We start from the raw sequence: 27776 nt of genomic DNA, 5'->3' as shown, positions 1-27776 counted from the left end.
GGGACAGGTGAGAAAACCAATGCCCAGAGAGATTCAGTGACTCACCCAAGGCCACACAGCTACCAAATGGTAGAGTCAGGATTCAGACTCGGAAATTCCAACCCATTACTAGTTGGCAAGCTGCTTTGCACCTGTGGAGAACTTCCATTTTTCTCATGCAGTAAAACGAGGGTAATAATTCTCCCCATAGGGTTCTTGTGAGACCAAAAATGGAGCATCACTGTGAAGCGTGTAGGACAATGGCTGGCGCCCAGAAAGTGTTCTCGGGGACGTGGATGACTTGATTGATGACTCCTGTTTCACCGGAGGTGGTAGTTACCTCCAGGGCTCCCCTCCCCCTCTGGCCACAGCTTCCTCCCGCAGAACGTGACGTTACCCACAGTGTGAGTTTAATTGGAAAGTGAAAGGAGATGGGAGGGTATTTGCAGCGCCCCCCTTGACTCACGAGGACTCCTGTGAGTCCCTCTAGCGTCGCCCGCAGAGACTGCCCCAGGGCAGGGCGCGCGGGCCAAGCCTGAAAGGGCGAGGGCGTAGGGAAGGGGTGACAGGGAAGCGGGAGGCTGGGGGCAGCCTGTCTTCTGAGCCTCATTCAGACACGCATGAGCCAGCCCTCCATCCTACCCGCGCCGCTCCCCACCTCGCGGGGCCACCTCTGCGCTCTGGGTTCCGCGGCCGGTGCGCTCCGGCACGGCGCACGGGGCTGGGGTGCCGGCAGAGGGCGCACGTGGGGGCTCGGGGGGCGGGGGACCCCGCGGTGGGCGGTGTTGGGAGGAGGGCCGGGCCACCCCTTCCCGCCCGCCCTCCTGGAGCTCCAGACGCGGAGGCAAGAGCCGGCGATGCCCCTCGTGCGCTCTGCCTGCCGCCGGGCGCTCGGTTCCTACCTGTAGCGTGCCGGCCGCACCTTCCCCAACGTCGCCTTCGGAACCCCCGCGTCTCGAGCAGCGTGACCCCGGGGCAGGGACCAGGGTCACAGATGGTGACATGTAGTCACCGCCGGGGCTAACCTTGGAACCTGGGCGCGCGGAAAGTTTGGGGCTGGGCGCCATGGCGAAGATCAGCTCCTTGAATGTCCGCGTGGTGGAGGGCCGCTCGCTGCCTGCCAAGGACGTGTGAGTACCCCGGGGCGCTGGGTGGGTTGGCGGGGGGCGTGCGGGGCGCGAGGCGGGGCCGGCGCTGAGGGAGGCGGGTGTGGCTGCGTCCTGTGTGAACCCAGGTCCTGTGTTAGATCCTCGCGCGCCCACAGCCATGCCCATCGCTGTCCACACTTGGCTGGCGCTCCCCGACCCGGCTCAGGGAGGGAGGGAGAGTCCGCCCATGGGGATCTGTGACGGAATTTCTTCCATCAGAGATGAGGAGGGAATGCGGGGTGGGGCTGGGGGGCTTGCCTCGGTCCAGGTAATTGTTGGGGATCGGACTTCCACAGGGCTGGGCGGGGCGTGAACTCAGGGGAGGGGTCAGAGGGCCGTGAGCTAGGTGGACCCCAACATTCCTCTGTGTGCATCTGGTGTGTCCGGTGTGGAATGCCACCAGGTGGTGACCACCCTGACCGGAGAAAGGTGTTGGGGATGGGGACTTGGGGGGAGGCCTCCTGGGGTCCCTATGACACAGCACCTGAACTCCAGTGGGGGGGTCACCTAGCTGAATTCTTGGCAGAGGCTGAACTCTTAGAAGAGTGACTCCGAACGCAACCCCTCCCCAGCTCGGGGTGATGGTGTTGGGGAGGGTGGTCTGGCTGTACTTTCCCTAGCCCTGAGTCAGCAGTTGCTGTATCAGCAGAATTGGGGGGGGGTCCCTTCCTGCTTGGCCTGGAGCCCAGAAGGGCTTCTGACCGCGTCAGCACCTGGGATAGATGTGGGCTCCTTGGCAGGGCACTGGTGTGTGACCTTGGATGTGTTCCTCTGCGGGCCTCCATTTGCCATCTGGACAATGGGTGCTCTGGGCTGAGCTCTCCAAGGCCCCTTGAGTTATGAGGTGAGAAGTGGGGACCCCTGTGAGGATTTGCCCTGAGGGCCTGCTGGCTGCTACACACATGTATCCTAACTCTGACCTCATGACTCCCCCAAGACTCAGCCAAGTCCGAGGGACCGCTCAGGGCACTGTTAGCCCCCTCAAGCCTCATCAGTAACCCCCCAATAAGCATACTCCTGCATCGGAGCAGAGCTTGCTGTGAGAAAGCCCCTCCCAGACATCCCTCCCGGGCCTCTCAGAATCGGTCCCTGGAACTCACAGGGCGGGGAGATGGGGGGGGGGGCTGGAAGATGCTAGAAGACTGAAAGGGTCCTTTTTAAATTTATTTTATTTCATTATTTTTTTGTGTGTACTGTCAAATCAGATCTGACTGGTACAGGAGGAGATTGTTCCTCCTTCTCCAGCAGAGCATCTGGTGGATTTGAACCGTGCACCTTTGAGACTGTAGTTGCAGCTTCTTGCCACTAGGCCACCAGAGCTCGCCAAAAGGGTCCTTTTTAGATATTGCACTCACCTCCTAGTCCTAGGCTTAGAGAAGCCTAGGTCAAGCTTTTGGGGTTTCCTTGCCCCCCCATGTGCAGACAGAATGGTATCATGCCTGCTTGTTGCATCTCTTGTCTTTTTTCACTTTTCTCCCACTCAGTTCTTGGGCCAGAGTGAACCTGGAGGGGACCCCAATCTCGGAGCAAGTCTGGAAAGGGGCCACCAAGCTGGGATTCTACCCGCCTCAGTTTCCCTAGCTGTTGGCTTTCTTTTTCAGAGAGCTCTGTGCAGAGGATGCTGGGATCTCATTTCTGGGGGGCTCTCCCTTCTCCCTTCGCCATCTGAGCCCTGCCCGGTGGGAAGGAGTCCGTGCTGGCCTCAGCAGAGAAATGCGGCGCTATTACTATTATGTATCTTTTCCTGTTGACAGTTAACAGCAGCTGTGAGTCAAGGAAGGCTGATCCCTGGCCAGGCCGTGTGTTTAACATTTCACAGGGGCCTGCTGGTGTCTCCATTCCACAGAAAGGGAAACTGAGGCCCAGATGCAGAGTTGTTTGGTCCAGGTCATCAGGCTGGGATTTGAACTCTGATTGTGTACACACTGTACAAACCAGACTTGGCAGGTGATGGCCGGCTGGCACTGCTTTCCCATGCTTGGCTGGGGCCGTGGGAGAGGCCATGGGGCTGGAGAGGGCAGAGCTCCGGAGGAGGGGCGGGCCCCCAGCCACCATTGCCCCCTTACCTGATGGACGCCCGATAAGGCTCTTGTGCGTTCCAGCCGCGGAACTGACGCTCAGAGCTCGCTCCCATGAGGGCCCTGGGTCAGGCTGGGTCAGCAGGAGGGGCGTGTCTTAGATAGCTAGTCCTGCCGCCGCAGAAACACCACAAGTGAGTGACTTTGACAAACAGAAATTTCTTTCTTCATAGTTCAAGAAGCTAGAAGTTCAAGTTCAAGGTGCTGGCTCTAGCTAGGAGAAGGTTTTCTGTCTGTGTCAGCTCTGGTGGGAGGTCGTCTCTTTTTGAGCGTCTGCTCCTGGGTCATCTTGGATGTCTCATCTCTCTTCTCTCATCTCTACTGATTTCATTTGCTTAACTGTTTATCTCTCAAAAGAGATTGAGTTAACTCATTGCAACTCAATGAACAGCCAACCTGAACCCTGTCCTATCCCATGCCATCCTCACCAGCCCTGCCACACTAGAGTCCAGTGCTGAAGCCATCCTGTTGGGGGGGCTTCCTCTCCTTCACCGACCCTCCCTTTCCAAGTCACAGCCTTGTCTAGCTACATGTCCAAAGTATGAAAGACGGGCATCCTTGTCTCCAGGGAGCATGCTGGCTGCACCTTTTCCAGGACATAAGGATATTCAGTATTCCAGTCCGTGGGGTAGTCAGTACCCTTCTCCAATGTTGTTGTTGTTGTTATGTGCCATTGAGTCGCCTGCGACTCAAGTGACCCTATATACAATAGTCCTAAGCCCTGCTGTGTCCTGTGCCAATCTCACTGTCAATCCACCTCACAGAGGGTCTTCCTCTCCTGCGCTGTCCCTCCACCCTCCCAAGCATGATGTCCCTCTCCAAGGATTGATTGGTCCCTCCTTACAACGTGCCCGAAGTATGTCAGATGAAGCTTCAGAATATTCACCTCCAAGGAGCAGCCTGGTTTAACCCTCTCCAGGATGAATCTGCTTGTTTTCTTGGTAGTCCATGGTACATTCAATACTCTTCTCCAGCACCACAGCTCAAAGACAGCAGTTCTCCTTCTATCATCCCTCGTCATTGTCCAGCTCTCTGACGCATAGCAAGGACCACAGCTCAAAGGCAGTCCACTCTTGTACAATTCACAACCTCGCCAAACCCGCTGGATGGTCAGCTAGGCGTCAGTTCTGACTTAAGGGCGTACTACACCAACAACAACAAGTGGAAGAAATGAGACACGAAGGAACACGTACAATACAATCCTGTTTCTAGTGAATCTAATCTATAGTGACAAAAAACACGTCGGTAGTTGGCCAAGTCTGAAAGGTGAGAGGCATGGCAGGGATTGATGGTGAGGGACACAGAGGATCTCAGGGGGTGACAGGGATGTTCAAAATCTTGACTGTGGTGATCTTGCATGTGCTCATCTCTGAAAAGTACTATTAAACCATGAATCATTAAGTGATAGTCTAAATTGAATGCCCATTATGAATTACACGTGAATGAGATCTTAATAAACTTGAACTACTTATTCAAAACAAAACAAAACAAAAAAAAGAGAGAAAGATTGACTTCAACTAGACCTCACTCCTATTGCATTCATGAACTAGAGGTCGCATTCCCTAGTGGGATGGTAGTCACATGTGGAGCTTTGAGTTCACGACACCTACTTCGGAGGGCCATCATCGACCCTACGTAAAAGTGTGTATCTCTGAGCCCTTTACTAAGTGCATCTGAGACGGTTACCCCACACCCCTCATCTGCAGTTGGGGAAGCTGACACTAGGGTACCCCTCTACAGGAAGCTCACCTATGGATAGCGCACTCAGACTCACTTTGGGTGAGCTGACCACCTGGGGAAACTGAGGCAGGAGGGGAAGCTGAGGCTTGGGGACACCCCCCCCAGGGGGTTCAGAGGTGGGAGCCAGAGATGGACACAGAGGCTCAAGAGACCATCCAGTTTGAGGGGCTGGGGAACCAGAGGAATTAGGGAATAAACCTCAGAGGGCCTAAGGGAAGGAATCCAGAGGGGAAACTGAGGCACGGGACAGGACTAATCAGCAGACAAACCTTGGTGCCAAAGCCAGGCTTCCCTGGAATTCCTCGGACATTTGAGTGTGGGGATCTGGGGTACAGAAGTGAGGGCTGAGGCGCTGGGGGGGGCTAGATGAGAGGCCGAGGCAGCAAGGTTCGGAGCATGCGCCCTGGGCCTCACCGCCCTCCATCCGGTTCAGGCTCTGCGGGTCGTCCTTGTGTGACAAGTGCCAGCACCTCTCTGAGCCTCCCGGGAAAGCACAGCAAATTCATGTCTCTGAAGGTATCCGCTAGTTCGTGCCAGACATTGGGGACAGGGGCAGAGCGGTGACCAGGCCAGGTGGTCCCAGAGTGGCTTGAAGCGTGGAAGTTTGAAGCACGGACAGACTTGATTAGGGAAGGTCTATCTGAGGAGGTGACTTTGGGGCTGAGAATTGAAAGCCAGGAGGGAGAGAGCCATGGCAAGATCAGAGACTGAGTCCTAGGGGAGGGGGCAGCACGTGCAGAGGCTCTGAGGTGACCCTGAGCTTGATGGGAACCTAGGGGATGGGCAGGAGGTGAGGGCCTTGGGATATCCTGGAAGCTCTTATTATGAAGGGGGGATAAAGATGGTAGTGGTGGCTTGGGGTTTCTTGTTTTGAAGGGGGGATAGAGATAATCTAAGTGGTGCAGAGACCATTAGGCCATGCAGCCATCTCTCCTATGGTTCAGCTTTGAGGTGTGGGTCCCCGAGGGTCATCTGTGAGAGGGTCAGCTGAGGTCCATTCTCGCTGAGAGGAGGGACTCTCCGATCCACCCCGGTCACCCCAGCCTGCCCAGGGAAGCTTGCCCTGAGGTGACCACAGCGAGGACAATGCTTGCCTCAGAGAGTGGCACTTAAGCATGTGGAACGAGGGCGTGGCAAGGCCAGTGTTGACCTCCAGGACATGCTCTTGGCCTTTGGGCATCTGGCTGGGAGCGAGAGGGGCCTGAACACCCCCCCCAACCCCCCCCCTCCCCGCTTCCATGCTCTAGTTCTGTGAATGGAAGTGCAGAAAGGCCCTGCGGTGGGCCAGGCGTGCTGTGGGTGGACTGTGTTCCTGTGGCAGCTCCTGCCAGTCCCCTGGGGTCCTGCCTTCCTCCTGGACCTGCTGTGTGATCTTGGGCAAGCTCCTGCCCTCTCTGGGCCTCAGTCTCCTCTAGTGAAGGTGGCTTGGGACTCGACTCATGGCTGTCCTCTCAACCCCCTCCTCCAAACCCTGTCTGCCTGCAGGTCTGGGAGCAGTGACCCCTACTGCATAGTGAAGGTGGACGACGAGGTGGTGGCCAGGTGAGGAGCGGGGACACAGTTGGGGGAGGGAACGCAAAGCCAGAGACACATCCACTGCTGTGGGGACAGTTGTGACTCTCAGCGACCCCGCCGGACCAGAGAACTACCCTGCGGAGTGTCCAAGGCTGTGATTCTGAAGGTCAGCGGACTGCCACATCTTTCTCCCAGCTGGTGGATTCAAACCACTGACCTTTCAGTTAGCAGTCTGATGCTTCTTCAATTGTGACACTGCCAGGCTTCCTTTCTGGGGAGAGTGGACCATGCTTAAAAGTGGGCTTAGGGGCAGGGAGTGCTTACCCAGGGGGGTCTGCGGGTCTGAAGGAGGGAACTCTGGCCCTGGCCTCTCCACCAGCCAGCTGGGAGTCCTCCCGCTGGACTCTATGATGTCCCCCCACCCCAGCCCGCTCCGTGGGCTGACTCAGTGACTGGCAGTCCGCGCCTCCCCCGGTGGCCTCCCTGGGGGGTGGGGTGTGCGGGCAGCTCACGCTTGGCTGGGCTGCCTAGCTCAGAGCATGCTGGGTGCTGCGGGCACTGGATGTATGCGAGGGTGAGTGTGTGTGTGTGTGTGTGCATTGGTGGGCCACCTGTGGCCACATGCGTGTGTCTCTGTGTGTGTGCATGCACACACGTATGCATCTATGCATTCTTATTGGGCTATATGGGTGCAGATATGTGCGTGAGTATTGGGGGGCATCATGCTGGGTTGTGTTGACTCCCACCTCCGCAGGCCGAGGGACAGCTCCCACCCCTGCAGGCCTGAGGGGGCGGGCAGCTGAGGCCTCGGTTCCTATGGAGACTGAGGGATTCAGGATGCTTCTGGCGCTGGTTCTGGTCCAGATGGGCAGGGATCTGGGGGTGGGGAGCTGGTGGGAGTGGAGGGGAGGGGGTCCTCTATCTCTCTCCCTGCACCCACACTCCCCACACAGTCCCCAAGCTTGCAGCTTGAGTTTCTGTGTGACCTCAGCCGGCTGCCTCCCCCTCTCTGGTCTGTGAGAAGCCACTGAGGTTCCCTGTTGGAAAGGGCCCAGGTAGGGAGGAGGGTGTTTGGAAGGACCCTGATAGTGGAGCCCGTTTGGGGAACGTGGTGAGTGGGAGCGAGGAGGGAGTGGCTGGTGTATGAACACAGTTTTGCAGCCAGACATTTGGGTGTGTCTGCCGTGGGTGAAGCAGGTTCTTTGTTCCCTTTGGGTAAAGGAAGTGTACCTGCAGGGGTGTGGGTGGCGATGTCTGCGCATGTGTGGAGCCCAGCTGGTCTGGGACTTGATGCTCCCTGTTCTGTGTACCCCAAAGCCCTGGGCGCTCCCTGCTCTCTATCCACTGCTCTCTGGTGGATTCCAATTTCATAGCGACATTCCATTGGATTCCTGGAACTGTATGTAAATCTTTATGTGAGGTCACTGCATATTTTTCTCCTGTGAGTAGCTTGGTAGATTTGAACTGCTGGCCTTTCAATTGGCAGCCTGATACATTATGTACTATGCCACCGGGGCTCTTCCAACATTCCTAACCCTCTTACCTATTTCTACTCCCCTTTCCCTCCCTAATCTTCAAGTTTAAACTCATTTCTGCCTCAAGGCCTTTGCACATACCTGGAAAACTTGCCCTCATCCTTCCTCTCTGCCTCCTCCAGGAAGCCTACCCTGATAACTCTAGTCTTATCCTTTACTCATTCAGGCACCACTGAGCTAACCCCAATCACAGAGCTCCGTCACTGTATCCTAAACCTGAGGGCAGCTCCCCACTGGGGGCTTTGTGGGGGCTGGGACCTGGCTTGCTTTCTGATTCTCAGAGCCCAGCACGCTCACAGTGGGGTGTGTGTTCATGGAGTGAAGGAAGGCGTGTGTGTGTGTGTGTGTGTGTGTGTGTGTGTGTGTGTGTGTGATCTTTGGAATTCCTGGCGTGTGTCTGTCTGTAATTGCTGGGTGTCTGTACACCCTCTGCACGTGAGCATGTGTGGAAGGGTGCCGGGGTCACTGTGTGTCTGCTTATGTTCTGGGCATTTCTTGATCTGTGCTGTCTGTCGCAATGTATCTTATCTACTCTGGGCGTCTGCACACGTCTGCATGCAGCTGTGTGTTTCTAGAAATTCTTGAGCATATGTACGCATACGCATGGATGTGTGAGAGCATCTTTGTGTGTCTGGCTGTGTGTATGCATTTTTGTACGTGTGCGCATGTTTCTGGGCCCTCAGGTGTGTACTGAGACACCTGTGTGTTTAGATCATGTGTGTGTGTCTGGGAGGTGCGTGTTAGTCCCTGACTATGTACCTACATGAAGGTGTTTGTGTTTCTTGCTGTGTCTGGGCTCATGGGTGCATGACTGACCCTGGATGGATATGTATCTCGGTCCTTGATGGTGGATACATGTGATGTCATTGTGTGTGTGTGAGAGAGAGAGAGAGGGTGCCTGTGGCCCCTGTGTGTGTGTCTTGTATGTTAAATGTATGTATGTGTGTGTGTGAGCTATTGGGTCCTGTGTGTGTCCTGTGTGTGCGTGTGTTCTTGTGTATGTAGGGGGTCCCCTGGCCTGTGCCCGAGTAGTCCGAGGGCCCCCAGCCCTTTGTCCCTCTTGCAGGACTGCGACTGTCTGGCGGAGCCTGAGCCCCTTTTGGGGCGAGGAGTACACGGTGCACCTGCCCCTGGACTTCCATCATCTGGCCTTCTACGTGCTGGACCAGGACACAGTCGGGTGTGTGGCTGGGTGGGTGGGGGGCATTGGAGGACCATGGCTGGGGTCCCTGAGGAGAACCAGGATGGGGGGTCACACCCTCAGCCAAGGACGCACCCAGCCAGCCTTGACGCTTCCCACCACCATGCACCCCGTCCTGGGATTCATTGGGGGAGGGTTGGCAGGGGAGGGCCCTCCCCAACTGGACCCCTTACTGGTGGGTCTTCCCACAGGCATGATGATGTCATAGGCAAGATCTCGCTGAGCCGGGAGGCGATTGCTGCAGACCCCCGAGGTGGGTGGGGACCCAGTGATGTGGGTAGGGGACTCTCGACATGGGTGGGTGATTCTGGGTTCCGCTGGCAAAGAGCAGAGGGGAATGTGGGTACAGGAAGCAACACAGTAAAGCTGTGTGCTCCGGTGGAGATGGACTTCTGCTCCTACTTCTATTTTTAATGGCTAATGTAGCTCCCTTCAGGGAATTCACTTACATCATTTGGTTGTCAAAAGGTATAATTGGTGGTGAAATTCCTTCTCGTCCCACATAGTCTCCCCACCGTTGCCAGTTTTTTGTATCCCCTTCTGAACTGGAACCTAACTCAGCCCTCTGCTGGTGGAGTTAATGCCACTCACAGGGACCCTTCACAGTTTCCGGGGCTGTGAATCTTAATGAGAGGAGACTACCCAGTTTTCCCCACTGGAGCTGCTGGTGGATTTGAACCGCTGACCATTTGAATAGGAGCCCAGTATGTTAAGCACTATGCCAGCAGAGCTGCTTCTGGAGAGGCTTCAAGTACGCACAACTAGTAACAGCAATGATAGCTGCAACACACACTTATGTGTTGCTTACCGTATGCGGGACACTCGCTAAGTGCCTTGCAATTATTCCTCAGTTGTCATTATAACCCTGGAAGGTCGATCCCTGCTTCATAGGAGCCCGAGAGGTGCTGTAAGTTGAGCATTGGCTGCTAATCCAAAGATAGTTCTATCCATGAGGTTTATGGCAGTGTTAGTCCTATATACCGTGTCTGTAGGGTCACGATGATTGGCAGTCGACTTGATGGCATATAACATAGGATTTTCTGTCATATCTAAAACGGTATGTGTAGATTCCATAGGATCTGTGTCCTATAGGATCCAATAGGGTTCTGCTCTCATAAAGCTCATCTGTCTCAGAAGCTCTGTTCTCAGAAGCAATTCTGCTCTGTCTAACCCTTTGGGTTCGAATGGGCTCGATGGCAAACGGATTTACAGGTGAGCACTCTGAGGAACAGAGAGTTAAATGACTTGCCGAGATCACAAGTTACTAAGTGGTTGGACTGGGATTTGAACCGAGGTGGTGTTAGTTCAGAGCCTGTGCTCTTAACAAGGTGCTGCGTGTTCGTCCTGCCCCCTTGCCCACACAAATCATTAAGTGGCCTGTTACGCTCACTGTTTTGTTTTCCTTTCTCTTAACCGCACGCCTGGGAGACCTTTTCATGTCGTCCCAAGGGCTTCCTCATTCCTTGGCCTCGTCTGGACGTCCCCTTGTTTGCCTGGTTCCTTACTGATGGGCACTTGTGTTGTTGACCATCGCTTTCTAGTTCCAGCAAGTGCCACAATGAATAGCCTTGTTCACGGCGAGCCCGTATGCACGCAGCTCTAGCAGATCAGTTCCAAGAAGTGGATTTGCTAGATGAGAGGATCCGCTCGTGTATGTTCGTGGGATGTTGTTAAATTACTCCCCAGTGAGGCGGGACCAATGTTCTTACCCTCACCCTCGCCAGAAGTTTTAATCTTGTATCTGGTAGTTGTGAAGTGACCTCTGGGTGCCAGTTTATTTTGCCTTTCTCTTTGAATGCGGTTGAAAAAATCTTTTTGTGTATTTGAGTCACTTTCTTTCCCTCTGTCTGTTTATATTGCAAGTGCAATATGAATTTGGATCGAATCCGCCTCTTGGGTTGCTTGCATTGTCTTAATGAATCATAGGAGCTTTTGCTTATTAGGGAAATAAACACTTTGTGATATTAGCTGCATTTATTTTTTCTCTGTTTTCTATTTTGACGTTGCTTATTATTCTCCCCCTCCCCAAATATGCCTATTTTGCTTTGTCTATATGAAGATGACTCTAGAAAAAGAAAAAACTATGGGGAGCTCTGGTGGCCTAGTGGCAAGAAGCTGCACTGCAATCCCAGAGGCACGTGGTTCGAATCTACCAGATGCTCTGCTGGCGAAGGAGAGACAATCTCCTCCTGTACCAGTCAGATCCGATTTGACAGCAAACACACACAAAATGATAAAATAAAAATGAAGAAAATATGAATGTAGGAAATGGTATCAGATCATCTGTAGGTTCTTGAGTTTCTGTCCTTTCTCAAAGGCTTTCCCAACTCTAGGATTAAGACAAGTTGGATTTTTCATTTTTTTAAACATGACCTAGAGACTATTTGTGTGATTTCCCCCCCAACATTTAAATCTTTACCTGATTGGAATTTATCCAGCTAGAAAGGATAGTAGGGAGCTCCTGTAGCCTAATGGGTAAGGAGTTGTGCTGTCAGCCCAAAAGCAGTCAGTTCGAATCCTGGAGAAGAGGATGAGCAGTCTCCTCCTGGGTGAGTGACAGCCTCTGAAAACCCACTGAGCTCTGGATTGTTAACGGAAAGGTTGGTGGTTGCTCTGTGGAAGACAAGGCCTGACAACAAGCTCCACGAAGGATGAAAAACACACAACCTATGTTATCAACCCGGTTCTGACTCTTAGGGGCCCTGCGGGCTGGAGTAGGAGGGCCCGTTCTGGTTGCCAAGACTAAACATTAGGGAAGTGGATTGCCTCATCTTCCCCCGACCAGCCTGTAAGTTCAAATGGCAGGTCTTTTGGTCAGCAGCAAAACTTTAAGCACAGCACCACCGGGGTGCCTTTGTAAATAAAGAGTGTTTTATGCTGTAGAGTCAGAACTGACTCATAGCTGACCCTCCAGTGGGTTTACAGAGGCAGTCACCACAGAGGGGATTGCGCATCCTTCGGTGGCCTCGTGGTAAGGAACTGCGCTACCAACCCAGTGGCACCTGGTTCGAATCCACTAGCTGCTCCGTGGGAGAATGATGGGGTTTCCCCCCTCCCCCCATGTGATTGACTGTCTTTGAGAACCTTCTGGGAGGTCCTGAAGATTCTCTGTCCTCCCTCATGGGGCTGCTGTGAATCAGCATGAACCAGATGGTAGCCAACATTGACATTAACCTGTGCCAGGGATCGACAGCTGGATCAACCTGAGCCGCGTGGACCCGGATGCAGAGGTGCAGGGGGAGGTCCGCTTGGCCGTGCAGATGCTGGACGATGTGAAGGGCCGTTGCCTCCGCTGCCATGTGCTCCAGGCCAGGTATGGTGATCTCGGTGGAATGTGGTCTGAGAATGGGCAGGGGTCTCCTGGGTACCCAGCTGCCCTGCTCTTTGTTGTTATGTGCTGGCAAGTCGCTTGCGACTCATAGTGACCCTACGTACAAGAGCCCTAAACCCTGCTCTATCCTGTGCCAACCTCATTGTCCTCCACTACCCCAGTCACTGAATCGATCCATCTCATTAAGGGTCTCCCTCCCCCGTGCTGTCCCTCCACTCTCCCAAACATGACATCCCTCTCCAAGGATGCATGTCCAAAGTATGTCAGAGGAAGCTTCAGAATCCTTGACTCGAAGGAGCAGCCCGGCTTCACCCTCTCCAGGCCAAACCTGTTTGTTCTCCTAGCAGTCCACGGTATATTCAACACTCTTCTCCAGCACCACAGCTCAAAGGCATCAATTCTCTTTCTATCATCCCTAGTCACTGTCCAACTCTCCGATGCATAGCACAGAATTGCAAAGACTATGGCCCAGATCAGATGCATCTTAGCCTCCAGCCTGACGTTGTTGCTCTTCAGTACTCTGGAGAGGTCCCTGACAGCTGACTTTCCCAATGCAATTCTTCTCTCGATTTCCTGGCTACTGGTACCCTGCTTTTTAGGACATTTTTTTATTCTAAGGGCACTTCTGAATTTACTATCAGGACCCTTTTCCCAGTTTCTGGGGGCCAAGCACAAACAGAAATCCTTGTTGGGTTCCCAGTGACCACTAACAACAAAGCAGACATTCAGGATGGCCAGATACATGCGTGTGGAGGTATAGACATCAAACTGTAAGTGACAAAACCCAGTTCGTATTATCTTCAGGAGAAGAGCTCATTTATCGCCTCAGATGACTGACGTGGACTTCAGGCATGGCTAGATCCAGGTGCTTGAACAGGGACAGCACTGGCTTGGCTCTGAGTTGTTAGAATCATTCTTTGGCAGCCTTTTCCCAAATGGGGAGCAAGAAGGCAGCGGACAGTGTCAAGGAGGCAGCAGCCTCAGGCTGATATCTTGTCTACTTAGCAGTTCCAGCTTAAAAAAAAAACACCAAAAAACCACTTTTATTTTTAACCAGTATCCTGGGACGAATGCTTCCTGACTCATTCTGGGCAGCACGCGCACCTCTGAACCAATTACGCTGACTCCCATTGGTCTAATTGAATCACGGTCCATTCCTGGAGTGGAGGGCGGAGTCAGTGCACCTCAGTCAGGTGCGCTGAGAGTAGAGAAGGGGTCGGTGGTGCCCCCCCAACAAAATCAGAAGGATGAGAGGCCAGCAAACCCCACAGAGGTCCCCTCCAGGGACACCAGATCATGGTTCCACCTTCCCTCTGGCTCCCTCACCACCCTGTACTTCTCATCTCTTCTCAGCTCACCCACCCATCATCCTTCTCTTTAAATTCCTCCATCCTTTCCCCCTCGCACCCCCCATCCTGCCTTTCTGCTTTCTTTGTTCCACCTCTTTCCCCTAATACTCACTATTAGGCTAACCCTCACTTGGGCAGTGGAGGGCCTTTCCAGCTTGCTGTGTGACCTCCAAGGCCTTCCTTGCCCTCTCTGTGTCTCTCCTACCATCTCCAGGTTTCTACTCTGAGCTTGGGTCCTGGTTGGGGCTCCCATGGTCTGGATGAGGGAGTGTCAGGGAGGCAGGGGTCAGGTGGAGAGCTCTGCATGGGGGCCCCAAGGGCTCCCCATCTACTCTGTGCCCGCAGCCCCCTCCCCAACCACGAGGCTGTGCAGGATCCTCTCAGACTGGAGTGGGACTGATGGCTGTCGCTTAGCAACTGGGCTGGCTCCTAGGAAACCAAGCCAAGCTCTGGATGCCAAGCAGGGCTGGGAGACGAGCGGAAGGAAGGAAGATACAGGATGCTTGAGGAAGGGGGTGTCCTTGGACTTGGGGATCTCAGGAATGAAGGGTGGGGGAGGCTGACTGGGGTTTTTTAAGTTGTCATGGCAACTAGAATTAGAAGGTTCCTACCTCGTGCCTTTTCTCGAGCCCCAGGCAGGGGATAAGGCTGTGCTTTTTAAATAAACGAATGAGCTGAGCGCTTACTATCTTCTGGGTATCCACCTTCGTACACCTCTTTGTGTTTAACTTTTGCCCCATGGGTTTGGTCTGTTGTCACTCCATTTTCCAGATGAGGAAAACTGAGGCTCAGAGAGGTGATACGTACGATATCTCCCAGGATTGTGCAGCCTGGTATCCAGTCTCCTGTCCAGGGGCACTAGGGTGCCCTCCGTCCATGCAGGACTTGATTTTCTGTGCCTCAGTTTCCTCATTTGGAACATACAGGTCTATTAGTGCCTCCTTATAGGGAGCTGGTGGACTGTCCAGAATGAGTCGTGCAGCTAAGTAACCCACATGCTGCGTCTCTTAGGTGATTCGAGTGAGGGAGAGATGGGCGGTCTCCCCTGTGACCCATAGCCTCAGAGACCCATTTGGAAGGTGCATTAGGACCACCCCATAGCAGTGTGGGGGTTCATGACCCTCCCAGAACAGAGGTGAATGAAGCACCAGGAAAAATACTAGGTCTGGACAGGCATGCTGATGGTACCCTCACCAGCTTCATACCAAGGAGCAGGTCGTTACCTGGCAAACCAGACACATTTGAACGATCTACCGGAAGTCTCTCCCCCACTGGCTCGATCTTGTTCACCAAGATGCCTATCTCCCTCACTCCTCTCTCTGCCTCTCCCAGGGACCTGGCCCCGCGAGACATCACTGGCACCTCTGACCCATTCGCACGTGTGTTTTGGGGTAGCCAGAGCTTGGAGACCTCGGTGAGCAGGGAGTGGGCAGGGGAGGAGTGCTGGGGTGGGCAGGTCAGCCCTCTCCCTCACTAACCATGCCCTGCCCACCAGATCATTAAGAAGACACGCTTCCCACACTGGGATGAGGTGCTGGAGCTGAGGGAGCCGCCTGGAGCGCCGGCCCCACTGCGGGTGGAGCTCTGGGACTGGGACATGGTGGGCAAGGATGACTTCCTGGGTATGGTGAGTGAGTGCCCTGTCCTTGACACCCTCTGCTGTGGCCCCCCAGAAGGGAGGGGACACAGGCTGAGCCTTCTGATGTTGCGATGGGCAGGAGTGAAGCCTGCCTCCTTACGCTCTCCAGGCATCCAAGATTGGCCAGGCTAGGGTGATGACATTCCACGGGCCCATTGTACAGGTGTGGAGACTGAGGTTCTCAAAGGGGCAAGGACCTACCCAAGGGCCCAGGGTGAGCCCCGGTTCTCATTCTGGGACGAGAACAGCCAGCTGACCGTGTACCTGACCGGTGCTCTTCAGCAGAACCTCACACGCCACAACCTTGTAAAACTGGGAATGTTATTTCCACTTAATAGACAGGGAAACTGAGATTCAGGGAGGTCACATGATTGGCCCAAGGCCAGATGACTAAGAAACAGCAGAGCTAGGAGTCGAGTCCTGATTTTATACCCTAAGCCTGATTATCTGTAGTCACTGGGCTCTAGGCTCTTAGAAGCCTCAGCTTTCCCCATCTGTAAAATGGGTGCATTTTCCTCCTCGCTCACAGAAATAGTAGGTGTGCAAGTGGCTGCATACTCAGGGCTGTTTGTTGTTTTGTTTTCTCTTTAATAAGGAGGAGGCAAGATTAGAGCAAATTAAAGAGATATTCAGTCACGCATTGCTGGTAGGATTGTAACGTGACGTAGCCGCTTTTGGGAAAACAGCTGGCAGTTCGGCAAAAGGTTAAATATAGACTTAGCACGTGACCTAGCCCACTCCTAGGTGTGCGGCCGAGAGAGAGAGACAGAGAGAGAGAGAAACAGAGAGAGAGAGAGACGAAAGCATGTGTTGACACAGAAAGTTGTGTTACAATGCTCATCGCCACTTCGATGCGTGGAAGCAGAGAATGCCCGCCAGCTGATGAGTGGGGAGGCGAAATGTGATCTTTCCACATCCTGGGAGGGGGTCCCGTTGGTGGGCTTGGGCTTTTGTGCAAGAGGGGACAGTACAAATGACCTGAAACAGCCAGTGAGGGTTTCACAGCTCTGCAGCCCATAAGAAAACGAGAAACCTTGGGACTGTGCACCTGACAAAGGTGAATTGTAGGTGAAACATTGGGCTTCTAAGTTAAAGGTCAGTGGTTCAATCCTAGCTGCTCCAAAAGAGAACGAGAAGACAGTCTGTGTCTGGAAGGATTTCTAGCCCTGGAAGCCCTGCTCTGACCTGTAGGCGTTTGTTATTTGCTGTCAAGTTGGAACCGACTCAGAGCTGATCCTGCAGTGGGTTTTCAGAGGCGGTAAATCACACAAGAGCAGATTGCCCGTCCTCCTCTCACGGAGCAGCTGGTGAATTCGAACCAGGTGCCTCTGGGTTTGCAACCCAACTTCTTACCACTAGTCCACCAGATGCCATAAATTAGTTTTGGGGTTTGTTTTTTGTTTTCTTAAGCTGTTACATAAAGAAGAGAGGAAAAGAGAGGGCGAGAGGGCCTCTGGACTCTTATGCCTTTTGATAGATGGGATTTGACAGAACCCAGCTGAAAATACTCCTGGTCCAGACATGTCTGTATGCTGGCTCTGACTAGCAGCTGTGTGACCTTGAGCCAGTGCCACCCCTTCTCTGAGCCCCCAGTGTCCAGCAGGAGGAAATAACACTTGGGGTTGGGGTGGGGACTGCAACGTTAATGCTGTGCCAGTGGGGTCTGGAAGGGAAGCAGAGGGACCGACCCCCTAGCAGGCCATATTGTACCCCCCCTTGAGTGAACTCTTTTCCACATTGGGGTGCAAGGCAGGCTCAGCTGAGGGCCCGTGTGCCCCCACAGGTGGAGTTCTCCCCTCAGGTCCTGCAGCACCACCCACCCAACGGTTGGTTCCGCCTCCTGCCATTTCCCCAAGCTGAGGAGGATGCTGGGTAATTGTGGGGTCAGGGGAGGGGGGAGGCTGGAACCACGCTGGCAGCGTCCCCAGGCGGCACACACGGTCGCCACGCCACTCCATGCACGCACATGCAAGCGCACAAATGAATTCATTCAATACCAGTGTTGGATACCACAGCATGTGCCCACACCAGCTCACCAGTTCCTGTGTGAGCGTGTCCTGTCACACTGTGGGCTTGTGCTCGGGACTTTGGCTTCTTCCGCACTTGTCCACTCTGATGACACTCTTGGCGTCCTCACGCCGTCCATCCTCCAGACAGGTTGCTCATATTGGTTGCATCTTCCCACACTCACCCCTGATCTGTCCACACCTGCCCCCTTTTGCAAATATCTGTGTTCACACCAAGAACAGTCACACCTGGCCACGTGTCCTGATGCTCCCTCACCTGTGTCTCGGGCAGGGGAAGCCTGGGGGCGCTGCGGCTGAAGGTGCGCCTGGTGGAGGATCGGGTCCTGCCTTCCCAGTACTACCAGCCGCTGGTGGAGCTGCTCATGGAGTCCGCGCTGGGGCCGGCGGAGGTGGGTGTGCCGGGTGCATGGCCCCACTGGGAACAGAGGGTCTCTGGGAGCCTCAGACCCTAGGTGACTGCTTCTCCCTCCTCTGTCCCTGCTCAGGAGGACACGGCCAGCCCCCTGGCCATGCTGGAGGAGCTGGCCCTGGGGGACTGCCGCCAGGACCTGGCCACCAAGCTGGTGAAGCTTTTTCTGGGCCGGGGCCTGGCTGGGCCCTTTCTTGACTATCTCACCCGGCGTGAGGTGGCCCGGACGGGTGAGTTACCCACTGACTCCCAGACTCTGTCCTCCAAGCTGGGCCTGTAAGGGGGGACCTCCTGGGAGTTACTGGGGAGGATGAGGAGTACTCAGGCAGAGGCTGTGTGTGTGGGGACCCTGCCCCATGCACCCCAGCCAGCCTGGGAGCACAGTCCTGGGCTCAAACCCTGCATTTTGTTGCTTGTGAGCTGTGTGACCTCAGGCAGCTCGCTTACCCATTCTGGGCCTCAAGAGTCGACTGCGTGGGTTTCCTTCAAATCTTGAGCTGGAAAAAATCATGGGTGAGTGGGGCTAGCTGACCTAGCAACCCCCACACCCAGATACTCTCTCCCAATCCTCTCAGCCGACCCCAACACTCTCTTCCGTTCTAACTCACTGGCGTCCAAGTCAATGGAGCAGTTTATGAAGGTGAGGGGAAGGGTCGGGAAGAGCTGGGGGTGGGGGGTGCCTTCCTAGTGTTTTGTGAGGTGTAGTGCTTAGCCAGCCTCAGGTGGCCCTGGTGGATGGCCTGGGGTGCTTGTCTAGAGTCGTGACCTCCCGTGGGGCCCCCCCCAAGATCTTGGCTATACTCCAGTTTCACATTGACCTGTGCCCCTGCCAGTGGGACCTCAGTCTGGCTTCCTGTGTCTTGGGGGTGCCCCTGTCCCAGTTCCAGCCCTGCCTCACCCCCAGCCCTGCCTCACCCCCAGCCCTGGCCCACATGGTACTCTTCACCCCCAGCTTGTGGGTATGCCCTACCTGCACGAGGTCCTGAAGCCGGTGGTCAGCCGGGTGTTTGACGAGAAGAAGTACATGGAACTTGACCCGTGCAAGATGGAGCTGGGCCGCACGCGGTGAGCCCGGGGCCCAGCACCCCAGTCCTCCCTAGGCCCCCTGTGCCCACCAGCAGCCTCGTCAGGTGGGCCGAGCCAGCTCCCGCCCCACAGCTGCTCGGAGAGCACACGCAACCTCAGAGCCTTGAAAGGGAGCATGCATAGCATAATGATGATGGGCAGGGCTCTGAAGCTCTCCTCCCTGGGTTCAAACCCCAGCTCTCCCCTTCCAGGCCTATTATTTCACCTGAAACATGGGCTCAGGATAGCCACCATCTGGGTTGTTAGGGGGCTCAGGAGGGGGGGCGTGAGGACCAAGCCCATCCCCCAGGCCAAGCCCAGCACACAGTGAGTCTGGAGAAATGCTCTTCATTGGAGTGATGGCTTTAGCAGCTCAACTCTGCCATTCCTTTGCAAGGTAACCTTTCTGAACCTCAGTTTCTTCATCTGTTAAATGGGACTCAGTAGGCTACCTAAACCCATATTTGAAGTTGCTTTTGGGAACAGAGAATCCAGATCAATTGGTCTCTTGTTATTGTGTGTGGTAGATTTGGAATCAATCCATAGCTGATCCTACAGTGGGTTTTCAGAGGCAGTTAATTGCTTGTGAGGAGACTGCCCATCTTTCTCCCACAGAGCAGCTGGTGGATTTGAACCACATGCCTTTGGGATTGCAGTGCAACTTCTTACCACTAGGCCACCAGAGCTCTCCATTAATCTAGGTTCCAGAAGCTGACGTGGATGTTTCATCCAGGGCTTAGCTCATTGGTTTCACACGCTGCTCCCCTGCAGAGAAGCTGTCTGCGAGCTGTCAGACATACTAAGCCTGTAGGTAAAGAAGGCAGCAGCAAGGTTATCGCAGGAAGAACCGTGCAAATTCGTCAAAACAAAAACCAGGCAGACGTCAGAGACACTGCAGGCTCAGTCCCAGAACACCCCAGCGGAGCACGTCCGACAGTAAAATGAGTCAAGCAGGTTTTATCTTTGTTTCCCAGCACATGTAAAAGTTGTATATGCTGAAGATATCACACGGGAGAAGGATGGGGCAGTCTCTTCCCGAGAAATTAACTGCCTCTGAAACCTTGCCGGAGGGTCAGCAATGGGTCCGTTCTGACTCGACAGTACACAACAACAACAACAACATAAAAGTTGTTTCCATTCTGCTGTGGTTTATTAAGGAGTTCTTGTGGCATGGTGTGTGTAAGAGGTTTGACTGGTAACCATAAGGTCAGCAGTTTGAAGCCACTAGCCTCTCCTTGGGAGAAAACGCTGGGCAGTTCCTCCCACCAGAGGGTCCCTGTGAGTCATTCCCAACTCTATGGCAACGGGCTTGGTAGTTTTGTGAGTTTTGGAGATGTGAGAATGCCCAGAATGTACCAGACAGACACGAAGGGAGCACCTGCCATTGGACAACGGGCCCAGGTAGACTTGTCCGCTGCAGGGCTGCGACCAGTCAAGCTTTGATTTGTGAAAAACACATAAACTAGCAGAGCTAGTTTAATAAAACTATAAAAACAATAAAACGCATTGTGCCTGTAATTATCAGCACTTCCTGTGTGCCAGGCACTGGGCCAGACACTGAGCACACGACGGGGACAAGCGGAGGGCCCTGTTCTCAGGGAAGACAGAGCTTACACTAAGTAAAGAAGGAAGGGTTGGAGGTCATCCGTGGGCTAGAGGAAATGAACCCGGGGAATGTTGGGAAGTGCCAGCAGACAAGGAGTGGGGTCAACAACCAGCATCCCAGAGAAAGGCACATTTGAGCAAGAGCTTGTAGAAGACCTGCTGGAACAGTGTGAGGGGCAGAGGGAACAGCGTACACAAAGGCCTTGAGGTTGGAGTGTGAGTTTGGCACGTCTGTACTGGAGATGCAATCAGCCAGGGACTGTGACAATGAGCAGTGGGCCACTGCCCTGAAGAGGTGACACTTAAATGTTTAAGTAACAGTTTTAACAGATGTTTAAGTAACAGTTTTTCCAGCAGAGGGAACGGCAGGTACAAAGGCTCTGAGGTGGGGATAAGTTGGGAAGAGCAAAGGGCAATAGGGAGTGGTGGGGTCTGTGGCAAACCACAGTAGAGCAGGTGCTGTGCTGTGAGCTGAGCTGTCCTGCTTGCTTTTCCAGGCGGATCTCCTTCAAGGGTGCCGCCTCCGAGGAGCACGTGCGGGAGACCAGCGTGGGGCTGCTCACTGGCTACTTGGGACCCATCGTGGATGCCATCGTGGGGTCCGTGGAGCGCTGCCCATCTGCCGTGCGCCTGGCTTTCAGGCAGCTGTACCGGCGTGTGGAGGAGCGATTCCCCCAGGCGGAGCATGAGGTGAGCACAGCGTGCCAGGTGCTCCCGCCGGGCAGGAGGGGAGACTGAGGCTGTGGGGTGGGGGCAACAGCTTGTCCAGGGGCACGTGGTGAGGCAGGGATGGAACCAGGATCCAGGCTGCCTGGGCCAAAGTGTTCTGTTCCAGAAGTGAGGACAGCCTCAAGGATAAAAGTCAGAGAGCAGGAAGGGGTAGAAAGGAAGGGTGAATGGAAACGGTAAACATATGTAGGAAGCGGGAAGAGTGCTGTTACACGGTGGGGGCTGCAATCAATGTCACAAAGCAAAATGTGTAGGAACTGTTGAATGAGAAAACAATTTGCTTTGCAAACTTTCTCCCAAATCTTAAAAAAAATAAGAGGATGCAGTTTTCTTGGGAGGCTCTGAGACTCAGAAGTAAATTAATAATCATAATATAGCCACTCACACTAGAGGTACTAGTATGAGTGCTGAGTTTACAGCTGGGAAGGGGTGATGTTGGACTGTCTTGTGCAGAATCTGGCCCTAAGGAGAGGCTGTGTAAGTCTCAGTGATTATTGAGCAAGAGACAGACAAACAGCAGACAGGGACAGGGCAGGTGCTCAGGAGGAATCATGCCAAATCAAATAGAAAACTAAGTCCCTGAGTCTAGACTTGAAAACTCAGATGCTGTGGATTTCAGGCAGGTGCAGTAAATGTTCAGGCAGGTGAAGTAAATGACGAAAGCAGATGAAGTGTGGGGCAGTAGGGAGTGGTGAGGACTGTGGCAAACTGCAGCACCTGCAGCTCATCTCAGTGGGGCAGCTACAGACTATTACTGACCTGTAGGAATTTAAAAAAACCAACAGAAACCACATGACTGTTGCCACTGAGTTGACTGGGACTCGTAGTGACTCAAGGACAGAGTAGAACAGCCCTATAGGGTTTCTGAGGCTGTAAATCTTTCCAGAAGAAAATCACCTCCTCTTTGTCCCCTCCTTCTCCTCCTTGTCCCCTGGAGTGTCTGGTGGATACAAACCACTGTCCGTTGGGTTAGGAATCCCACACTTAATCCACTCTACCACCAGGGTGCCTTATTTCTGTAGGAATAGGGTCCCCTGGAGCCAGAGCTTCTGGCTTTGTTTGCAAATCCCACGTTCTGGGTGTTATGTGAGAACTTGCTATTTGAACATTGGCTTTGATGCACCTTTTGGAAAAATCCATTGTGAGCCTGACATTACCCCTGTGTGATTGGGCTGGCCCCCGGGGCCATCAGTTCGAGACTTCCTGGCTCAATGTTCCACACACCGAGGTAGCTGTCACTAGTCACAGGTGGCTGGCATTGTCCTCGTGGACAAAGGGCACTGGGGAAGATACAGCCTGTTTAGTGATGGCTCTGGAATGGCCTAACCCTAGGGCCTTGATTTACACCACCCACCTTCTTTATAGATGGGAACCTGAGGCTGGGGCAGGTGAGGGGTCAGTTTCCCAGCTCTGGCTGAGAGGTCTCTCTCCCCAGCACCTCCTCCCACCCGCAGGAGCACATGCTGGGCTCCAGGCTGAAGCAGGCCTTGATTTACACCATGCTTTTCCCTCTCACCTGAGATGCAAGCAGAGGCGTTAAGTGGGGCACAGCTGTGGTTGGGAGGAAGGAAGGCTAGAGGGCTCCTCGACAGCCCAGGTCTGGTGGGAGAGACAGTATTGGGGACATCCAGTGTCCCCCAGTTCGCAGCTTCCTCTAGGAAGGAAGCTGGGACTTTCTAGGCTCACCAGGGTGGGTGAGGCCTGGGGAATGCAGGGGATCCCCTCTGTGCAGCTCCGACACCTGTTTCCCCCCAGAGAGAGGAGATAGTAAATGAGCTAATGACAGAGGCAGAATTCACCCTGGCACCTGGCTGGGGGAGTGGGCGGTGGCCTCGGGGGGAACTTCAGGGTTCAGGGGGAGCTATGAGAGGGTTGAGGGGTCTAGACCCTCCCCCTGGCAGCTCCAGGGACTCCTGGAGGTGCTTGCTGCCAAGGCTGAGGTGCCCCAGGAAGCTGGCACACACCCAGGGGAGGGTATTGTCTCAAGTGTGAATACAACCCTTAAAAAAAGCCCAGGAGTGCATTTTCAGGCTAAATATAGCGAAAGAGTGTGAGAGGTGGGTGGGGAGCCATTGCTGGGGTGCCAGATGCGCCCAAGAGGAGGAGCCCCCTCTTCAGGAGCCCCCTCTGCTGGAGCTAAGGGAACTCATCTCCCACTGAGGAGCGCCAGACTCCACAGTTTGTAGAAGGCAGAGGTTGCACTGAATTCATGCTGAGCCTCAGTTTCTTCATCTGTAAAATGGGGATGACAGGAGGCCCCGAAGAGAAAATAGATTTCCAAGTGCACACAGCTGGTCTTTGCCTGGCCAGGAGGGTCTTCTGTCTCCTTGCTTTCTCCTTCCCCTGGCGCCTGCTGCCTCTGTTTGCCCACCTGGGAAGTGGGTGTTGGGGGTCCGCTCTCACCTGCGGCTTCTCCCGGCAGGACGTGAAGTACCTGGCCATCAGCGGCTTCCTCTTCCTGCGATTCTTTGCACCAGCCATCCTCACTCCAAAGCTGTTTGACCTCAGAGACCACCACGCGGACCCCCAGACCAGCCGCTCACTGCTGCTGCTCGCCAAGGTGTCTGCAATGGAGGCCCCCATCCTGGAAGCCCTCAGCCAGGAGTGACCATGGCAGAAACAAAGCTGGGAGGCCAGACCCACCATACTGCCTTTACCCATGTGAAGCCCCACCATGAGCGCTCCACCTGGAGGGTGAAGGCAGTCATCATGCTTCCCAGCGTCCTCTTGCAATTTACGCTTCCAGCAGCAAAGCCAGACAGTCATTTACACTTTAGTATGAATTAGTCCTTTGCAATGTGACATCATGAAGTTCTTATGGGCTCAAGAGTTTTCATGATAGGATTGTGTGGTTCTGGGTGAGAAGATCTAGGCATGGGTGGGGGTTGCAAAAGATAAGAGCAATGGAGGTGAAGTTTCCAAAAGATAAAGGGAGTGATCTATTTCCCAAGGTGGGCTCTGCTTTGGGTCTTTTGTTGAGGATGGACTTGCGAGCCAAGAGTTGGAGACTCTGTTGGGGGTTCACAGGAGACTTCCCCTCCATTGGCCCTGTTTCCTGCAGTGACTTTGACCTTGGTATTCCCTGCCCTCTGCTCCAGGCTGTTCAGAGCATCGGTAACCTGGGCCAGCAGCTAGGCCGGGGCAAGGAGCTGTGGATGGCCCCCCTGCACCCTTTTCTGCTGCAGAGTATCTCCAGAGTGAGGGACTTCCTGGACCGGCTGGTGGACGTGGAAGAGGAAGGGGGTGAGTTCCCGGGCACTGCCCACCTGACTTGTCACTCACTAAGCCCCAGGACCTCCCTCCTCGTCTTCCCAGCACTGAGGATATGGACTCAGCTAACGGTTCTCAGGGGGCTCTGGTGGCGCAGCTGGTAGAGCTGCACGCCTAACTAAAGGTGGCCAGTTTGAGTCTACCGGTGGCTTCAACCTCTGAAAACGCCTCTGGAGGGCCAGCTATGGGCCGGCTCTGACGGAAAAGCAAGTTTTGTGTGATTCTGAGAGGTCTTCTTCTCACATGCTTTGGGCATGTTGTTAAGAGAGGCTATTCCTTGGGAAAAGATATCATGCTTGGAAGGGTGGAGGGTCAGGGATTGACACTGTGACTTCACCAGTGGGTTCTAGTGTGTCAGATTGTGAGGATGGCACAGGATAGGACAGGGTTCTGATCTGTGGTTCATGTGGTCGTGATGGGTCAAGGTCAGTCACACCTAACACCAGGGCAGTCCTCGGCCTTCAAGATGGACAGGGCTCAGATCCCGCCCTCTAGGTCACTGCAGCCAATGATGGCTTGTGGGCGGGGTCCAGCCATAGGGCGCAGTCAGTCAACACGACCCTGAGGTTTTGGGCTGCTATCTGAAAGCTTGGTAGTTTGAACATACCATCAACTCCGCAGGGGGAAGATTGGCAGCCTGCTTCTGTAGATTCCAGTCTTGGCAACCTTGTGGGGCGATTCGACTCTGTTCTACAGGGTTGCTGTGAATGGGACTCGACCTGATGTAGCTGAGGGTTTGTTTCGTCAGGTTATTGGTACTTGTGGTGAAAAGGGAGTCTTGGATGTTTTCCAGCAGAGCTGGGGTTGCACCGGTGGCAAATCCACTGGCATGGTGTTGAGTCCGACTCACGGTGACCCTCTGTTGGGTTATCCCAAGGGTAGGTTCAGTAGAGTAGGTGCCCCCCCAAAGGCCATCATGCCCATCCTGGCTGCAGGAGGGAGAGACTTAAGCAGGTCCATGGGGCACTGGGCCTGCTGACGGGGCAGTGGAGCCTGGGCAGGGAGGGCTGACTGTCGCTCCCCCTTTTCCCAGAGGCTGCTGGTCCAGCCAGGGCCCTGGTGGCGCCCTCGGTGACGGTCCGGGAAGGTTTCCTGCTGAAGCGCAAGGAGGAGCCCGCCGGCCTGGCCACACGCTTTGCCTTCAAGAAGCGCTACTTCTGGCTGAACGGGGAGACCCTGACCTACTCCAAGAGTCCGGAGTGGCAGGTGGGGCCCAGCCCACCGCGCAGGGGCTTCCAGGGGGAGGCAGAGGCCCCTCCGGGCCCGGTGTACGCTGTCACTTGGGTTGCTATGGCAGCCTTGGTGGCACAGCCGTGGAAGCAGCTCAGCTGGTGACCCGAAGTTGGGCACAGCCTCCAGGTGATTCTGGGCCATGGCGATTCTCCATGGGCTTCGGAGGCTGTAAATCTTACAGCCCTGGAAACCCCATAGGGCTGCTCCACCCTGCCCTGTAAGTCCAAATCACTGGAGGACAGTGAGCTTTTTTTTTCTTTTCTGTTTGAAACTGAGGCCTGGAGAAGCTGTCACGTGCTCAGAGGAATGGGGAGGGACTAGGGCCTCCAGTGTGGACAGACAGAGCTCTAGGTCCCACCGTACAGAGGCTGGTTGTATGTCCCGTCCTCGGGGATACCCTGGGGCACCCACAAAGCTGTCTCTAAGGCCCCAGGCCATGGCTGTCCTGTCCCCAGGTGCGCTCCTCCATCCCCGTGTCCCACATCCGTGCTGTGGAGCGCGTGGACGAGGGCGCCTTCCAGCTGCCGCACGTGATGCAGGTGGTGACGCAGGACGGGGCGGGGACGCTGCACACCATCTACCTCCAGTGTAAGGTGAGGAGGCCGCGATCGGGCCTGGAGTGGGCACCCCTGGGCTCCCACCCTCCCCTCTGACAGACACCCTCACCTCGTTTCCTGCAGAACGTGAATGAGCTGAACCAGTGGCTGTCGGCCCTGCGCAAGGCCAGCGCCCCCAACCCGGACAAGCTGGCCGCCTGCCACCCAGGTGCCTTCCGTGGGGCGCGCTGGACCTGCTGCCTCCAGGCCAAGCGCTCAGGTGAGGGGGCGGGGCGGGCTGCAGGCCCCGCCTCCCCACCTGTCAATCAGTGCCTTCCCACCTTCCTTCTGGAGCTGGCTATGTAATTTGGGGCAAATCATTGTTGGTGTCTGCCTTTCAGTTGGAACGGACTCAGAGCTGACGCTCTGGCAGGTTTTCAGAGGCAATAAATCGCATGAGAGGAGACTGTCCACCCTTTTCCTGTAGAGCGGCAGGTGAATTCGAACCACAAAGCTTTGGGATGGCATTGCTGCTTCTTACCACCAGGTTACCAGAGCTCCCTGGGGCAATTTAGTTGCCTTCTATGCCTCAGTCTCCACTACTGTGAAGTGAGGTTGCTAGCAGGACTTAAAGGAGCCCTGGTGGCCTAGTGCCTAGTGTATTGGGCTTCTAACCAGTAGGTCAGTGGTTCAAAACCCCCTGCTGCTCTGAAAGAGGAAGCTAGACCATCTCCTCTCCTAAAAGATTTACAGTCTCAGAAACCTATAAAGGGATCACTGTGGATTGGGATTGACCCGAAAGCAGTGGATTTGGATGGTCCTTAAGGACCCCTGGCGATTCAGTGGTTAAACACTTATCTGCTCACTGAAAGGTGAAGGATTCGAAGCCACCATTCTCCTGAACGGAAACAAGGCAGTCCGCTTCTGTTAGAATCCACAGCCGTGGGAACCCTGTGGGCGCTCTGCCCGGCGGGGTCACTGTGGGCTGGATCACAGCGGATAGTAGTATTTGCCTTATAGGCTTGTTTTGAGGATTCAGTGAGTTCGTATGCAGTGACACTAAAACACTGCTTGGCTCATAATGCTTGTCCATTCAGCATGATTGATGTACCTATCACGTGATTAGTGGTAAGGAGCCGTACTGCCAACCCAAAGGTACACAGTTCAAATCCACCAGCTGATGCAAGCGAGAAGGATGGGCCATCTCCCTTCATGTGATTTACTGCCTCTGGAAACTCACTGAGGGGTCAGCTATGAGTCGGTTGTATGTAGTGGTGAGTGGGCAGACATCATGCCCGTTTTCAAGGGCACAACTAGACAACTATAATAATGTTTTAAAGGAAGAGGCCTCTGAGCCTCCAGAGGGTGTCTCTGAGCCAGCCTCAAA

The 27776-nt window shown here is 54.6% G+C and overlaps 1 protein-coding gene across 1 annotated transcript; it reads left to right on the top strand.

Annotated features, from left to right (window-relative positions):
• Positions 1-926: 926 nt before the first annotated feature.
• RASAL1 (RAS protein activator like 1 (GAP1 like)) lies at positions 927-27776 on the top strand. Its single transcript, XM_006900985.1, has 20 exons — positions 927-1109; positions 6431-6487; positions 9062-9175; positions 9388-9449; positions 12380-12509; positions 15209-15290; positions 15372-15503; positions 17299-17387; positions 17814-17931; positions 18028-18181; positions 18527-18591; positions 18904-19016; positions 21119-21311; positions 23773-23910; positions 24449-24593; positions 25654-25826; positions 26309-26446; positions 26534-26669; positions 27041-27046; positions 27730-27776. Exons 1-20 carry the CDS (start codon positions 1045-1047, stop codon positions 27741-27743), a joined length of 2124 nt encoding a protein of 707 aa, XP_006901047.1. The 5' UTR covers positions 927-1044; the 3' UTR covers positions 27744-27776.

This window comes from Elephantulus edwardii, unplaced genomic scaffold (assembly GCF_000299155.1).
Source record: "Elephantulus edwardii isolate Elephantulus edwardi_28Jun2011 unplaced genomic scaffold, EleEdw1.0 scaffold00304, whole genome shotgun sequence".
NCBI lineage: Eukaryota > Metazoa > Chordata > Mammalia > Macroscelidea > Macroscelididae > Elephantulus > Elephantulus edwardii.
Note: the sequence above shows the minus strand (reverse complement) of the source record. Positions and strands in the feature narration are given on the sequence as shown.